The sequence below is a fragment of the Nesoenas mayeri genome, assembly GCF_963082525.1.
Source record: "Nesoenas mayeri genome assembly, chromosome: 3".
In the NCBI taxonomy this organism is placed as follows: Eukaryota; Metazoa; Chordata; class Aves; order Columbiformes; family Columbidae; genus Nesoenas; species Nesoenas mayeri.
In genome coordinates this window covers 38410433-38427242 of record NC_137544.1, presented here as the reverse complement: position 1 = coordinate 38427242, position 16810 = coordinate 38410433, and the positions used below count along the sequence as shown (strand labels likewise).

The window sequence follows — 16810 nt, the reverse complement described above, 5'->3', positions numbered from 1 at the left end:
TAACTTGTGCCTTCTTCCCTGTTGTTCCTTGTGCTTGAGTAAAGCGCACAGTAGCGCACATTCTTGCATCTGTTTTTTCAGAAGTCTCTTTTGCTATGATGTCTACAAAAACTAAATTATTGCTGAAGATTGATTATTAGTACATGCTGACCAGGATATCTTTGGTGGTTTTGTGTTCTTCATTTTATATTTTCTGTCTAATAAGCTGCTGTTGTTGGGGAGCTTTCTTAAGCATTCTAATTCATTTGCAGGTTGACTCTGTTACTTGCTGGTTATGTCGTGTGAAAAACACATCTGATTTCTTCCTTTCCCTTACATCTCTGAGTTAGTCTTCCCCAACCCAGATGGGATTGCAGTGAAGGTGGCTTGTTTTCCACATGTTCCAAAATAAAGAATGCTTAATGGAATATTACATGAAGGCAAAGGGAGTCTATTAAATTTTGTCATGTCTTGTTTTGTTCCCCAAAGGTAAGTGTTTCCCTACCTTAACGTGAGGCATGTCTCATGAGAACCTTTTTGAATGGCAGATTATTGCTAGTTTAATTGTCAAGGGAAATGACACGAAGTGTCACTCCTGGGGGAGAGATACAGGGACAAGCAGTTTTGCAAGAGTGACTGTAGAAGTTGCCATGATATGAAATCCTTTATGTTTTTCAGGTGTTCGGGTTCTGTTGCTTTTATTTGCTTACTCTGATGTGACACTTTTGCAGCAAACAGTGGAACAAAAAAAACCAAAACGAGACCTGAAAGCTGAAGTTGCATTGTAAATGAAAATAACTCTGAAACATTTCAAACCTTATACAATTTTGAGAATAAAGTCCACAAACAATTTTTTTTTGTTCTTAGAAGGTTTTTTTAAAGAGCTTTTCTCAGTTTCTTTGGGTTTTTTTTTACTAAAGGTTTTCTGCCTCTCACATTTTTAGACTCAAAATACCTCACTTTTTATTTGCAATCTTTTATGTCTTCCTGTTGTGCTAGGAACTGTAACATATGATTAAATGTCCAGTATATTTCAAAACAGGAAAAACTATAAGCAAAATAGAGGATGGCTCGGGGGATGTCATATGAAAGCAGTGAGAGTGTGTCCAAACGTTGTCATGTCACATTTCCCTAAATTAGTTTTAATTCCTCCTTTCCTACAATTAATCTAGCCGTAATGTTTCATATTTTCAGTTTTCTCCCTGTCTCTTGCCTTTGCATATTTTTATGATTCTAGGGCAAAACAACTAAAGAAAGAAAATACTCAAATTTAATCAGAAAGATGTGCCAAATCCGAAGTAACTATGTAATGCAGGATAGATTTTATGATTTTCTTTTCTGTATCTAGTACATTTGAATAACCTGAGTGACTGTTACAGTCTAGGAGAGAATGTGAAGGCCATATTTTCATCCTTTATATAATATTTCTCTTTTTTAAAAGAAATGTGAAAAAAACCCCACTTTTCTTTTGAAATTAGTATAATAGTAATTAATTAGTGTTTTTTATTTATAAGCTAATGATGCACGCAATGAACTAGATATCTTGAAGACAGATTGTGTACTGAAATTATAGATCTTATGCAAGTCTTCAGGAGTATAACATCTGTTACACGCAGATACTTAATTTTTAGTTCTATCATGGTTTGGGAAAGGTAGGTGGTTCCTTTTCTAAGACAGTATTTGTGAATCAGTGCTGGCTGTTAATACTATTTTTTTTTCCTCTTTTCTAGTTTTTAGGAGACTTTATGCTTACTGTACTAGGCAGACTTTTTAAAAATACTATTAAGTGATTTATAGCTTAAAAAAATCAGTGCCATAATATTTTCAAGTATGGAATGGCCTGAATAATGTCTTTAAGATACAGGATTTTTCCACTGTTTCCCACTGTTCTTTAATTCACTTGAGTGATAATTTTTTATCATAAAGACAGCCCTGTAAAAACCCATCAATAGCTATTCTTATGCAAAGTCACTGTGAGTGGCTTCTAGAAAGGAAGAAAGTGTGAGGAGAGTAGAAGCGGAAAGAGAAAATATTGACTGGACCATCTAGTATCTGTTGCAAAGGTAAGGATGCCCCCATAGTATGTGCAACAACAGCACTAGGAATAATCATCGGGAAAAACAGAAGTAGTAAAGCCCTGTATTTGATATTTGACTTTGCAGATAGCCTAAATTTGGTGCAAAGTAAATTATTTACTTATAAAATTTTACCATTTAAATTATTTAAATATCTTCCCCTGGGAGAACCACATGCAATCTTTTTGTGTGTAAATATCCAATGATGATGGCAAATCTATTTTATAGTTATGGGTTATTAGAATTATTACTTTTACTTCTGTAATTAAAATGGGAAGTTCATCTACTCCTCAGATTACTTGAGGGGAGGCAGTCAGTCTAGACAGAACATAATTCCTTTTTGTTTTAATCATTTTCGTCCCAGTAAAATCCCCTTATTGAGTTCTGTTTTTGAAGGCTCAGAAGGATTTATAAGGATTATAAAGATCCTAAATGAAGCCACTGTACATGCAATCAAACAATGAGTTGGACCGAGTTGTCTCTGCTCCCAAAATAGCAGCTACTAAGCTTTTGGCACCTAAGTGGAGCTTTGTTTTCAAAAGAGAGGGCTTAGGTGTCCATCTACAGCAGGTGCCCTTTTCCAATAGTCTGCCTCTTTATTGCACTGCATTCATGGCAAGAATTGACATTCGGTCACTTCAACTGATTGTAAATATTCTGTATTGTATCTGCCTTATCTGTGTTACCTTTACACTGGTGAAGCAAACTTCTCATCCACTTGCAGTTCTAGGGTTTTACGGTTTTTACCTTGAATTTGTATTCTGTTTTGAGCCATCCAAGGAGGAGAAGAGTGAGGAAGGGAGCAACGTTTCTCATACAGTCTGCTTTTTCTGTTTTGATCATATCTGTTTAGTCACAGTTTTGACAATCCTGCTGGTTTTTTTTTCAAGTTATGTTTGCTAATATAAAAAATATGGAGCTATATTTTTATGTTCTGTTAGGCCTTGATGTTTATGGATGGCCTAAAAACTTTTTTCTCTTGTTGATTCATATGTATTTGAATTCATTTTCAGTGATTTTTTTGGAAGGAAATACAAGTAATTTAATATATGTCCTAAGCAATCTTTTTAATAAGTCTGATTCTCCAAACCGTTTTTGTTCTGTGGTAAATCAAAGTAATATTCCATTGTATAAGCTGACAACATATAAATAGTAATTATGTTCCTGCAGCACATTGGGTGAATTGTTACAATTGAAAGAGTATTTCACATGCTGTACCTCATTGATGCCAATATAAGTTTTAGAAACCATTTTGAAACTGCTAGATTTTTTGCCATTACTGTGTCTATTTTGAATATTTGAGTGATAAAAGTTAGAAAAAACAAATTTTAAAATGCATTTTCAGATTTTAGTGGCTGTCTTGCCTTTTGCTTTTTAGAAATGAAAAACTTATAGTCATAATTCTCCAAAAATTTTTCATTTCTCTAATACTTTACTTCTAATCCTGTTCTAAAAATAAAAGTTCATCAGAAATGGAAAAAACCTTTTAGATGATTGAATATTGTAATAATCTTATTTGGAGAATGAAACAGCACCTTTAGATTGTTTTTACATAAAGTATGTGTATCAAAAATAGCAGCAGCTATAAAACCACGGTCAGCAGAAATTCATGCCAGATCATTCATATAAAATGCAAAATATTAGACTGCATGGTCTTCAGAAGACGGGAGAACTAATAATGGGCTTTCTTTGGAAATGCAGATGTCAGCTGTGGGTGCCTTGAATTGTCAATAATAATGTTAAACACAGGGTAGAATATCAGCCTGAGCTTATTCTTTATTCTCCTCTCAAAATCATTAAAGCTAAGACAGTTGTGACATATGTTCTGCTATGGCTCAATAAGTGAAGACGTGCGTGGAGCGTATGTGCGTCTATGTGCTGAATTATTCATGTCGAAGGTGCTGCTCAGGGGAAGCAAATGGAGTGAGCTGGGCTGGCAGGTGGGCTTCCGACCGTATCTCCTGGAGTAGGAGAACAAATATTCTCAGTTTATCCCAAACGAAGCTAGTTGTTGGCTGTGTGCACAGGCCCAGGTGTTATTGTTCTTTTTACTACAGCTGCATTGGGAAAAAGCCGGGTAAATATTCAATTCTAAGAGAAAGTACTTATATGGGATTTGGCACCTCCTGGTGGACAGCAGGATGACCGTGGGCCAGCACTGTGCCCTTGTGGCCAGGAAGGCCAATGGCGTCCTGGGGTGTATTAGAAGGGGGTGGTTAGTAGGTTGAGGGAGGTTCTCCTTCCCCTCTACTCTGCCCTGGTGAGACCACATCTGGAATATTGTGTCCAGTTCTGGGCCCCTCAGTTCAAGAAGGACAGGGAACTGCTGGAGAGGGTCCAGCGTAGGGCAACAAAGAGGATTAAGGGAGAGGAGCATCTCCCTCATGAAGAAAGGCTGAGGGAGCTGGGGCTCTTTAGCTTGGAGGAGACTGAGAGGTGACCTCATTAATGTTTATGGATATGTAAAGGGTGAGTGTCACAAGGATGGAGCCAGGCTCTTCTTGGATACAAACTGGAACACAGGAGGTTCCACTTAAATATGAGAAGAAACTTCTTCTCAGTGAGGGTGCCAGAGCACGGGAACAGGCTGCCCAGGGGGGTTGTGGAGTCTCCTTCTCTGGAGACATTCAAAACCTGCCTGGACACCTTCCTGTGTAACCTCATCTGGGTGTTCCTGGTCCAGCGGGGGGATTGGACTAGGTGATCTTTTGGAGTTCGTTCCAATCCCTGACATTCTGTGAGGCATTCTGCATTTTGCTATCTGTATGGCAGCCATGTAGAGAGAGGACTTTCCGTGCGAGGCTCACCCGGTTTCCTCACCTGTAGCCATGAGCTCAACCTGAGAGGCTGGGGAAGGGGGACTTAAACCTGGAGGCTGGTGGCCACTCCTCAGGGACACCCCTCTCCTTGTGGAGAGAGAGGGGACCGAGGCAGGGTATGCAGCAGGAATCCTGTCATACTCTGACACCTGTCTCAGCGATTCCTGCTGTATTCCTGTATTTAACGACCTGGGATTTGAGTTATTCACTGGCCCTTGTAGCCATATCAGTGTGAGGCTGTTATTTCAACACAGAGGTCTCTGTGAACCGGGTGGAGGGCAGGAGCTACAGCAGGAGAACAGCCTGATACTTGACCAAATTCATTCTCAACACCCATTTAGAGAAATGTTATTGGGACTGTGATTTTTTTTTTTAATTTTATTTTTTTTAAGCTTCTTTCATCAAATAAATTGCCTTTGCCCACCCTCTCAAGGCAGTGGATATTAAATGAGCTGCAGACCCTATTTTTTAGTTTTAAAACATGTATGTATTTATGTGGTACACTAGGTTCTTATGTGGCTTATTGTTTATAGGTTCTGTTGAAAAGTTAATTTGAAATAATCTAAGTTTAAATTTAGAAATGCTTGATCCTGGTTAGATTCCAAAGCTCAGTAGAAATCTCATTTTACATTTTAATGATACGTGGATGATTATGTTTAAAATCAAACCAGTATTTTAAAGTGTCACATCTATTGCAAGCCCACTTCACGCTGTGACCTCTTAGTGCAATGCACAAAGTTTTAACAGGTGAAGAGAATTCAGCTGCCCGAGGAAGAGGTGTTGATTCAACAGATGAGTCCTCTCTTGAGGCTTGTCTAAAGGATGTTTTGCTTTAGGATACATTTTAATTACAGTGAGGAGGAAGTGTAACTTTCTAGCATAGATAGGAAACACATGCTACTTGTTAATTTTGTTGTACCCTTTGCTAACAAGCTTATTTTAGGTTAAAAATGCCTGAAACAGGAGTTATCATGTAATGCACTCCAGTAACTGTGCTGTTAGGCGGTGGTGACCCTCTTACTTCTCAGGCAAGTAATCTTACGTACTGAAATAAAATCTCAAATATCTGAATGCTTAAATTAGTAATATATATTATTGCCTAAAACATCTTAGTGTTTGGCTGGGTTTAGATTATACATGCATCAGTGTTTTGGTTTTGGACAACTTTTAAATGTGTATTTTATATACTAAATAATATCTTCCTCTTTTTGTCAAGGTCTGCAAAAATTATTTATTGCAGCTTACGTTACCCTCCTACTTAGTTGCTAAAAGCTAGGATTTTACCACTTGAGGGTTTTGGATCTGTCTGGGATAAATACATTGTATATTAGCAACAGTTTGTGTAATTATAGCAAGTGTCTAATAACAAAGAAGCCCTCCTCCTCAAATATTGCTTTTATTCAGTGTGTCCTTGATTTAAATTCAATGTTATGTTAATTTTCTTATTGCTATTGTCCTGTGCTTTTGTGGGAATGAAATACTCCTTAACTTCATAGTTTACTTGGCTGAAGAAGTTGTTCGGCAGCATTATCTGTGTTTTACCATCTCATATAATCTTATATCAACGTAACTCTGACCTTTATATGATGGAACCTAGTGGTAATATACCCTTCTGCTTAACAAGCTTTGAAATAAAAATATGTGATTGGCAGAGCTGCAGGAAATAATTAGTTTCAAGTAGATGGAGAAGTGAAAGGTTTATTTGAAGGAAAAGAAAGTGATTCAGCTGGTTTATGGTGCATGTGAAGTCGTCTCAGCTTTTAATTCAACTATTAAGGGATTGAAATAAATTTAAGTCAGTATGCAAAAGCACTTTTGAATGAATCATTGTAAAGAAACTCTTTGAATAACTTTACTGCTTTTTGGAACCTCACATATATGAAACATTAGTTAATTTGCTCTTTCAGACCTACTCATAAAATGTGGCTGAGTTTCCACGGAGCCACACTACTGCAGGGAAGCAAGCATGTGCACTAGACCTTGCTGAAACGTACCTAGAGAACAGTTCATGGTGTTCTTTGAAATAATAAAACATATGTATGCACACTTCCCAGGAAAGAATTCTTCAGTCGAGGTCAAGATGTGTTTTAATTGGATATCCAAACCAGGGCAAGCTCAATCACTGTATAGATGGGTTCTCAAGTATGCTGTATATTGGGAAAGAAAGAAAGAATGATTCTGCAGAATTTTGTCTGCAGCACTTGAAAGTCTGTAGATCTTACAGCCGTGTTCTGTGACAAGTGAATAAAGAGTGAGACACTTTTCTGCTCCTTGGATTTTTCCATACTTTTGTTTTCCATTCGAGTGGCTCCTTACTAGTAACACCTTCACGTGTGAAAGCAAGGCAATGCTGAAGGCAAAGTTAACAGCTGGATAAGCTTTCTTCTTCTTCCCAAGCATGTGTCAGTGACCAGAGATTATGAAACACAGTCACCCGTGTTGTCACCGGCTTTGTTCAGGACGTGTTTCCCCCGAGGCGATGGAGACTGTGCTGCCGCTCCTCCTATAGACTGAACCCCAGTCCTGAAAAGTGGTTCTGAGTTACATGTGGTACAGGAGCAATGCATCCTTCTTAAAGCTGTTGCAGTGAAGAATTGAGGGCTTCTGGTAGGGATCTAGTAAGGATCTAATGCTGGGAAAGAAATGTAAGATAACTTACTGCCCCTTTGGGAGCGCAAAATGCAGAAGATTCTGGTGAAAGCTGGGATGAGTTTGGAAAAAACTTCATTAAATTCATGTTGGTCTAAAATTGGCATTCCGTTTTTCCCCTAAGATATCTGTTCAGATACTACCCCTTCTAACTCTTACCTTTCTGTGCCTCATCAGGATGTCATTTTGCCTTTTTTTTTCCCCTTGCATTCTTTCAGATTGACCCATTCTAATTCTCTTTGATGCATGTTAGAACAGGGCATTTTTCCTTTCAGATTCTCTTTCCATTTCTCTTCTTGCCATGTTTAGTACAGGAAATATCTGCTTGCTGGTTCTCCTGCTCATTTACCACTGCCTTGATGATGTGAGTCTCATGTCTTCCCAGTTCCCTGTCCTCATTGCTTTTAGCTTCTGAAAATTTCTGGTTTTAAAGCCCTGTCAGCTTATTCTCTGTGGACTGTGAAAGGGAAGGTTTTTGGAAATTATTTTGTGTGTGTAAATGGGGTGTTAAAATGGGGGATGATCTCATGTAAATAACTTCCAGTGCTGCATCGTGCTTGTAACAATGCAAATCTATGAAATTTGTGCCTTATTGCTGTGAGAGTGGCACATCTAATTTAAAGTAACTTGAGAATTTCTGAGTTGCTAGTTGCTTATTTTCTTTTAGTGTTATCCACAGTGCGTTCTCCTCACTATCTAATGCTCAAAATATAATAAACTTTATTAGGAGAAATTATTAATCTGACAAATGCGCGTTGTGAATGCTCACACTGATCTGCTGCAATGCACCAAATATGCAAAGAGCAATGTGAAGCTGCTGTTTGATTTCAGATATTGAGAGTTCAGAGTGCACTACTGAGACTTAGAGGAGGGCTTCTACTACCTTGCTGTGACTGGGCCATTATATATGTTATTGGTTTTTCTACCCACTGTTTGCTGGCACATTTTCCAACTGCAGCTATATTTGTCTCTTTTGAATGACAGAAAAGCAAACATTTACGTAATTAGTGCTTCTCTCATGGTATCAATATAGTACGTTTAAAGCAACGAGTTTGCTTAACTGTGTAAATTGCATTGTTGTGTTGTCATTAAATTATTATGAAGAAAATGAGCTAAATGAAAGTAAAACCATGTGGAAAAGTACATAGCTGCTATATCCAAAGCTATAATTAGGGAATATTTAAATTATTTTGCTTAACTTTAAAGGTATTTAGGTATTTAACTTATATAGGCTTGAACACATATTATAGGATTTTATCTTTCAATAAACTTTGGTTCGATTAAACCTCTTACAGCCTGACACAAATGCTTGAAAATCAAGTTTCGCAAAAACGTGCAGTGATTTGATAATAATATTATATATCAGTATGATTCTAAATATTGTGTAAGGAAAACTTAGACTGTTCAAAATATTTGGTATTTGGTTTTAATACTGATTTCTGTAACTTGGCAGGGACAGCCCGTTGGAGACTGCGATTTTAATGTTCGACTTGCATGTATAGAGAAAGAGATTATATTTCCCCGACATGAAAAGATGAAAAATGGTCTTATCGACAAAGCACAGGAACCATTCAGTGTTCGAAACAAACCATTTTTCGATATCTACGCTTCAAGAAAGGTAAACTTGATTTCAGTTGTTTATAGTGTGGTGCTGAAGGCAGCAAAGTGGTGTTGGATGTGGGCTTTCCCTCGGCTTTTTTAGCTTCCAGCGAGTTCCTCTGCTAACCGCATGCTCAGCGGTGCTATGGAGTGAGTGGCAGCTTGTGATACTCTCAAAAGTGGTCTTAGGCTTCCTCTTCCTTCTGAATTACTGTCTTGCCATAGTTAAAACCTGCACTTCGGCAGAACCTAATTCTTTAGTTTGGTGATATTGACTGATGACACAGACGTTAATAGCTTTAGGTCTGAAATGTCTCTGAGCACAAGGGAATGTCAGAGCTCTCTTGTTTACACTACCCTCCTTTGTAGGGAAGGATGTAATGTTCTTTTTGCTTCCAGTCCCCATTTGGCTATAGTATGAGAATCATGAGTTGTGCTTGAACTCCCACCTAGTGTTCAGCAATGATTACTAAGAGCCTATTCTAGTTAATGTCTCCACATTTTACTTATTAAAATGCTGCCTTAGGTCTTCTGAAGTAATACATATGACTTGCAAAGACACATATGAGGCCCTGTCTTTCATTATGCGCTTTTCTTTACTATAGACATATCCTGTAAAATATATAAACATATTCTGTAAAATACTTTTATTCTCTTCTGTGAATTAAATGGCTCCTGGATAATACTTTCTTCTAGAGGAACCCTCTTTTCTCAGCACTGCTGTTAAAAGTAGTCCCATATCTAATCTATGTGGAGCAATGAACATCAAATTGTTGCCTTCCATTTGCTTTTGTCATTTCCTTGAGCCTGTAGCAGATAATGAGTCTTTCCTCAAGAGGAACAGTGTTGGTATTTTGGCTAACCAAGAGTGGCTGAGAAAGTAAATAAAGAGACAAGGCATAAGCTGGATTTTTGCAAAAACCTGGTAGAGTTTACCTGTCTTCAAAAAGTTCAAATCATGAACTATGAGAGGCCTGTGTGGTTATATCCCTATAAATGTTCTGATCACTCTTCTGTATTTGTCTTGTTGCATTTTTGGATTGTCTAATTAAATCAACTTCGTAATTTTTTAATGGGGGGAAAGAGGCTGTTTGTCTAGGACACATAATTTTGAGCTTGAAATTAAAAGAAACTGAAACAAAAGGAACACATCTTAAGAATTGGTTTCTTACGTAAGTTTATAGTTTCTTGAGGTGTTTTGAAGTTCCAGGTTATTTAACCTGGTTTAAAAAACACGGGAAGAACATAGTTGGAGGCATTTGTAGAATGGTAGGTAAAACAGATCTGTAAACAAATCTCATGCTAGTTAAATCAAATTGCTGGCACATGAATATTGAAATGATGCTCTGCTTCTCAAAACCTAGGAAATTAAAAATATGCTCAATGGCTTTCTCTTTGCTGTCTAAAAGGAGAACTCTGAATTGTCCATGTGCTTTCCAGTGTTGTGGATTTTAACAATTCTGACTGCAGCACTGTTTAAAGTCAGCAATGAAATTATATGTTTTACTGGTCTTTCTCAAGGCTCTGAGCATAAACTCTTTAAGACATTGACTGTCTTATTACCCAGCAGTAAAGCATCAAATATGTTGGTGAGGGGAAAAAAAATTACACGTAGCTAGAGTTTGTTTCGTAATGGACCTATAATTGCTTTTGATACAAGTGCTTAGACAGTATTTCTTTATTTTGTCCTGGTCTTTGCCAACAGGTTTGATTAACTTGTGAATTATGGAATAAAGCACTTTTCTGGCCAATTTTCTTTCATTTTTGTGAAGAATATTCCTGCATGCGGCAGTAGAGTAGCTGGCAGTGCAGAGTGAATAGCCGGTGCTATTTTTCTCTTATTTTAATAATTTAAAACATGTATGATTTACCTACTCTGTGCATCTATTAGATCAAATTGGTAGGAAAATAAAGCAAATAAGACTAATATCCTGGGTTTTATCAAACTGTATGTTTTAAAAGATGATTTTTCTGACTAGGTCTCTTTTCATCAGTTAACTTCGCCCCCAGTTAAAGTGAGTTAAAGTCAATGGCTGGTTTGCCTTACAGTTATATAGTGCATTTTCTTTCTCTCGAATACTCCTTTTCCTCTGAGTTTTGCTGCTTTTTTATGAGCAATGAATATACCCTTCGAGTAGACACAGTGGTGACTTATGCAGTTTGATAGATCAGCGCATCTGAAAGTGTGAAGCATGGCAATATCTTTGGGTTTTGTTACTTAATTCAAGCTTTTAAAAACATTATTTGAAGATACCAGTAAGTCTGCATTACCAGGTAAAGCTTCAAGGACATTGCAACCTGCATTTGCCGTTGTTATGTTGTATGCAGTTCAGTCAACAAATTCTCACCCCTAATGTATTATCATCACCTTAAAAACATCTTTGAGATTAGAGTGTCTATACGTTTTTAATTTATTGGCATATTTGGGGTTGTGGATTTTGTTTGTTTGTTTGTTTTGTGTTTGTTGTTGTTGGGGTGTGTGTGTGTGTGTGTGTGTGTGTGTGTGTGCATTTGTTTTGTTTCCTTTTAGTGTTGTGATGGTGATGGTGGTGGTGGGGTTTTTTTTTTGTTTGAAATAACCACAGGTTTTTACATTTTCTTTTTATACAATGTGTCTTCTAAGTTTTAAACAATCCATGCCCTGAGTTAAACATGTTCATTATGCTGCTGTTATGGAAAACTTCCAAGGAGGCTTTAAATATGATCACTGTTTTCCATAAGCAAGAAGTTTTATGCCGATTTTTAAGAATTGTTTGTATGCACTATGATAGCTGTGGGGAGTTTTAAATAGTACTACCAGTATTAATGTGGATTTTTTTCTGAGACAATATTGGTAAATGTTTAAGGGAAATCATAATGGATCCAAAATATATTTCAAATCTATATCTACTCAAAATGATAGTATGCATAAAAATATATTCTCAAAATAATAATATTTAGACAAATAATTGCTGTTGCTCTTATTGACCTCAGAAATACAGTCTTTATTTCACTACTTCTGTGAACTTGATGAGTATGATTCTTGTAACACTTCCTTAGGATAATGAAACAGGCATTACATCTTTATCACAACTTTGTGAACGGAATTTTTCAGTATGTATGGTCAGAATAAACTATTATTTTGAAGCATTGCCCTATCCTGAAGGAGGACTATTTAAAAATCAGTATTGTTTGCCCAAAAGATCTTTTTCCTGTGTTTATTCAGACATCTCTATGACTATAGTAACAAAAATAGCAACGAATACCTGATTTGTATAGCTGAAGAGCAAGCTGGGTTTGTTTTGCATCAATGACAAATGCCTTGACAGGGTTTACCAGCTCCATGTGCAGCACAGTAAGGGCTGCAAGGAGACCAGGAATTCCTTCTGGCTTCAAGCCTGCTCGTATTCAGATTGACTCCACAGATCTATCCATCCCTCTCTAGAGGTGGTGGCAGCTGAATGAACACCGAAGGGCTGACAAATGGGACATGCTTAGGTAGAGCTTTTACTTAAGTTTAATTGGCCATTTTTCTTCATCTTCCCCAAGACCAGTGGGGTCCTTTCATCTTTAGAAAGGGCTTAACGGGATCCTTCCTTTCTTGACTAGAAGCCCTTAAGGATTAACACCCTTGAGTGATCTCAGGAAAAGTGTGTGTTTTCTCAAGGGTAAGTTTCTTCCCTGCCTCCAGTTTTTGTCCTTCACTGCCAAAAGTTGTAGCTTCTCAGGTCATCTCCAAGGCTTGTTCTCTCAAAGAAAGATCAGCAGTTTTTGGGCACAGGTAAGGTGGGTCTCTGATGGCACCAGCATATTCAAGACAGAAAAAGTGGAGAACCTGTACTGTTGATCAGAATGCATTTCATCAAAATTCAGGCAACAAATATAGTCTCTTTTAGTAGCATCTTCATCGTAGGCATCTGCAAGATAATTGCTTGGAGGGTTTTTTGCACAGTTTCAGCAGGTGCTTCACTGTTTCTGAAGTTTGTGTGTTGGGAAACTTCAGAAAACTGAAAACTTCAGAAACGCTGTGCTGGGAAAGCGGTTTTGTGGTTGGAGCTTATATGAGACTCTGAAATTTAGCTTCTGAGCAAGCTGATACTTTGTGGTTGTGCACTTTGAGTGGCAAGCGAAAGGACATTTAAAAGAAGGATAGGTTGGACTTCCTTGCTGTGCAGTATGTCTGTGCATTCTGTAGTCCTGCCTTCAGTCTTGCAAAAATCCCAGGTTATTAACTGCTCCATTTGAGAAGTTGTTTTGGAGACAGATGCGCTTTGTGCTCCTTCCAGAGCCTGAAGAGAAGCAGGGAGTATTTATACTGGATTGCTGCTGCTAAAGGGTACCTGGAGTAACAAGTGTAAGCAGTAGATTGTGTCAGCAGCATTGTGTCTTGGAGGTTTTTTTTGAAGCACAGCTGGGTTTTGCTTAGGGTCAAGAAAAGAATCAAATTTACTTCTGAATTTCCACAGCTGGAACCACACATCACATCTTATTTTTGTTCTGAGAACCTTCAATTTTTGAAATATCTTCCCAGGACGCAATTTGAACCTCACAAAAGTAAATATTGTAGACCCCTCCCTTCACAGCCTCCCTCTGTCATTCCTTTCTATGACCGGAGTTAAGGCATAGTGTTCCAAATTGAAAGACTTCGTTGGCCATTTTTCTTAATATTAATAACAGTAGCACATATCAGTAAATGTGTATTAACTTGGGGGGACTGTAGGAAGATTACTCAAAAAGACCAGGAGTCTCAGTGCTAATATTTAATAGCAGAATAAGTGTCTAAAACTTTTAATTATACCAGGAAAAATGAATGTTGTCCACATAGGTTTTGTTATTTTCAGTGAAAATGTGGAGGTAATTACTTGAAACAGCAGTAAACTTCATACTGTGCTATATAGTATGTCCCATAATGAAGCTGTTCTAAGAGTAATGGATTTGGGACTTCAATACCAAAATTAGACTGCTGGTTGCTTTTTTCCCCTAATCTGAAAATCAATCTATTGTTAAATGAAGTGCAATTTTGAAGTGCAAATAGAAAGAATGGCAGCATTGTAGTTGTGCCTTTACATTTGTTGTTGGTACTAGATTTTGGAAATAAGTGCTATGTCTTTAGAGTGTTATATCTTTATAATGTTGTCTTGAATGTTACTTTAAGATGTTTTGATGGACTTTTGGTTTTTGTATAACTGATTTTTGGTGGTAACAGGAAGAAAAGAAAAGGACGGTAACCTCTGGACAGGTTGTATATTCTCAGAATCTCTATAAATGCTACCTTTTTGAGCTTGGTTGATGGAGAAAGCAGCATCACTACATTTGTCTGCCTCTATAATTAAAGAATCATTAGACACAGCTTAATCTTCTAGTGCTAGCTGGGAACACAGGTACTCTGTGAGCTATTTTGCCTTTTAATGTAACTTGCAAATTACTTTCCAAAGATATTTTTGAGCAACAGTGAATCTTTGCGGTTTGTCATTACACTTTCATGAGATCACTTCTGTTGCATAGCTTGTTTTCTTTTCATTTATTAGTTTGCATCAGGAGATGACATGGTCAAATCTGCCAGCTCTCCTGTCCATCACATAAGAACAGCAGCAGTCCATGCAGGAAGCTGGATTTTAGGCTTCCTTGATGCTAAAGTATTAAAGACCAGTGAGGTTAATGCTTTATATGCTGGATATTCTTAGCTTTACAGCCTTAGCCTATTATTTATACGAGTATTTTAGGATTTTCAACAAGGATTTATCTTCATTGTATTAAGCGGGAAGTACAGGCACACAGAAATAATTAAACTCTTGGAAATCACGTAGGTCTTGGCTTTCGTTACCTAAACCAACCTGCAGTTCTTTTGCAACGCTTTTTTGTGTGGACAGTCCCAGCCCAGATGTCATCACTCAAGTCTATTGTCTAGTGAAAATGCTGTCTAGCAGGAATAGAAAAAAAGTTCCTTTCTGTGCAGTCCGTGGTCCCATGGAGAATTGTGCCCATCACTCTCAATTCAACAATAGGGCTAAAGGTTAAACAATGATACAGGTCAAATGAACAACCTTTTTCAAATGTTAGCACACTGTATGTCAATGACTTGTCAGTTCTTAGACTATTATCCGGTTTTAAAATGACAGCTTGTCCTAGAGGAATTAGAATGAAGGTGAGTAATCTCTGCCGGAAGATTAAATGGTCTAGGATCTTCTTCAAAGTTTTCAGTCAAATCTGTGAACTGACAGATGACTTATTTTGTTCTCCTGGTTTATTTGACATTTGGATTTATTTTTTTTTTTTTTAACTGCTTTTGTTGTATTTAGGAAAGGTGTAATGTTTTCAAGATTGTACCAATAAATGTATAGCTGCCATTGAGGTGGTTTGCTTTGGAAAATTAAGTGGCTGTGGACCTCTGATGATGAAAGAGGTTGTCTAAATACATGACTTGCTGATGCTGATGTGAAGTATATAGCAGGCAGCTCTAAGCTAGTATTTGCATGGCCTGAAAAAATGAATCTTGATAAAAGGCAGAATATGTGGACATAGCTCATCCTTGTCTGCCAAGAGAGCTATTAACGCAAAACTAACCATAAATGACCACAAAGGCCTGTATTATGTTGCAGAAGGAGCCTGCAAACAAAAATGTGGAGAAGGTTTGCAGTCATGGGACAGAAGACGAAAGGATTCAATGGCAGCGATGGCAGCAGCAGAAGTGTCAAATAATCTTTGTCTGTTTATTGGAGATTTTGAATTCTGGATCTCAGTGGAGGGTGAATGTTACCATCTGGAGGGTTTTTAATGCCAAAAAGATTTGTTCCTTCTGTTTTTATTTTTGTTTTTATTTTCCATGACTTAAGGAGTAGCTTAGTCGGCTCACCTTTCAATCCTGCATTTCCTGACCCAGAGCTGGCAGTCACTCTTCGGTGTCTGGCCTACCCTGTAGTCCTCACTCCATCTGTTCTGTTTCAGATTTTTTTGCCTGTTTATCATCTCGTCTCCTTTTAATTATCTTCTAACCCATCTCCCCTCTACCATTTTGTTTCTGTTTGCTTTTATTTCTTCTTACATTTCTTCCTCACTTCATCCTATTCCATCTTCCCAAAAATGGACAGTCAAATGTTGTAAAAGCACGATGGGCTTATGCCTACCTTAGATGCTTTTGTGATGGTGGTTGTCTTCACTCAAATTTTTGGAGTGCTTTTCTTCCTGCAAACGCAAATAATGGTTCACCTGAGGAACCTAGTAAACAAGTGGCGCATAAGAAGCTGGAAAGATGTTGCCTTCTGCTTATATTAGAATTTGAAATCTTCACTTGGCAGCTGTCCTGTATCCCAGTATGTAGTACGTCAGCCTGATTTTTCAAAATGATTTTACCATGTGAATTTTCAAGGTAAGGACAGCCAAGCAAACCAAATGGAGGCTTTGTTAAATTGTCCTATGAAACAGATACAAAACTGTGGTTTCTGGGCTGAATGTAGGTTACTGCAACTTAAAATTCCATGCTTGAACTAGAGCTATTTCATGCAATCCGCTACAGCACGGGTATGATGTGGATTCTGTTCGGGAAACTTAATTTCTGGCCATGGTAGGATGAGGGTAGCAGGGATGTTCTAGACCAGGACTGCTGGGGTGTCCAGCTGCCTCTTGGTGTTCCTTTGCTTTCTGTGGGGTAGGGAGGATGCAGTTATTTGGTTGGATTTGGTTTACACCAACGATTTTCCCTCATGCTAGGGG

The 16810-nt window shown here is 37.7% G+C and overlaps 1 protein-coding gene across 4 annotated transcripts in view; it reads left to right on the top strand.

The window, feature by feature from the left end:
• Positions 1–16810, top strand: part of RNGTT (RNA guanylyltransferase and 5'-phosphatase) — a 183020-nt gene that overhangs the window by 64451 nt on the left and 101759 nt on the right. For all 4 annotated transcript variants that reach the window (XM_080341800.1, XM_080341803.1, XM_080341802.1 and 1 more), the window contains one exon: positions 8976–9140. In XM_080341800.1, the coding sequence (XP_080197926.1) occupies positions 8976–9140 (165 nt within the window). The remainder of the gene's footprint in view (positions 1–8975; positions 9141–16810) is intronic.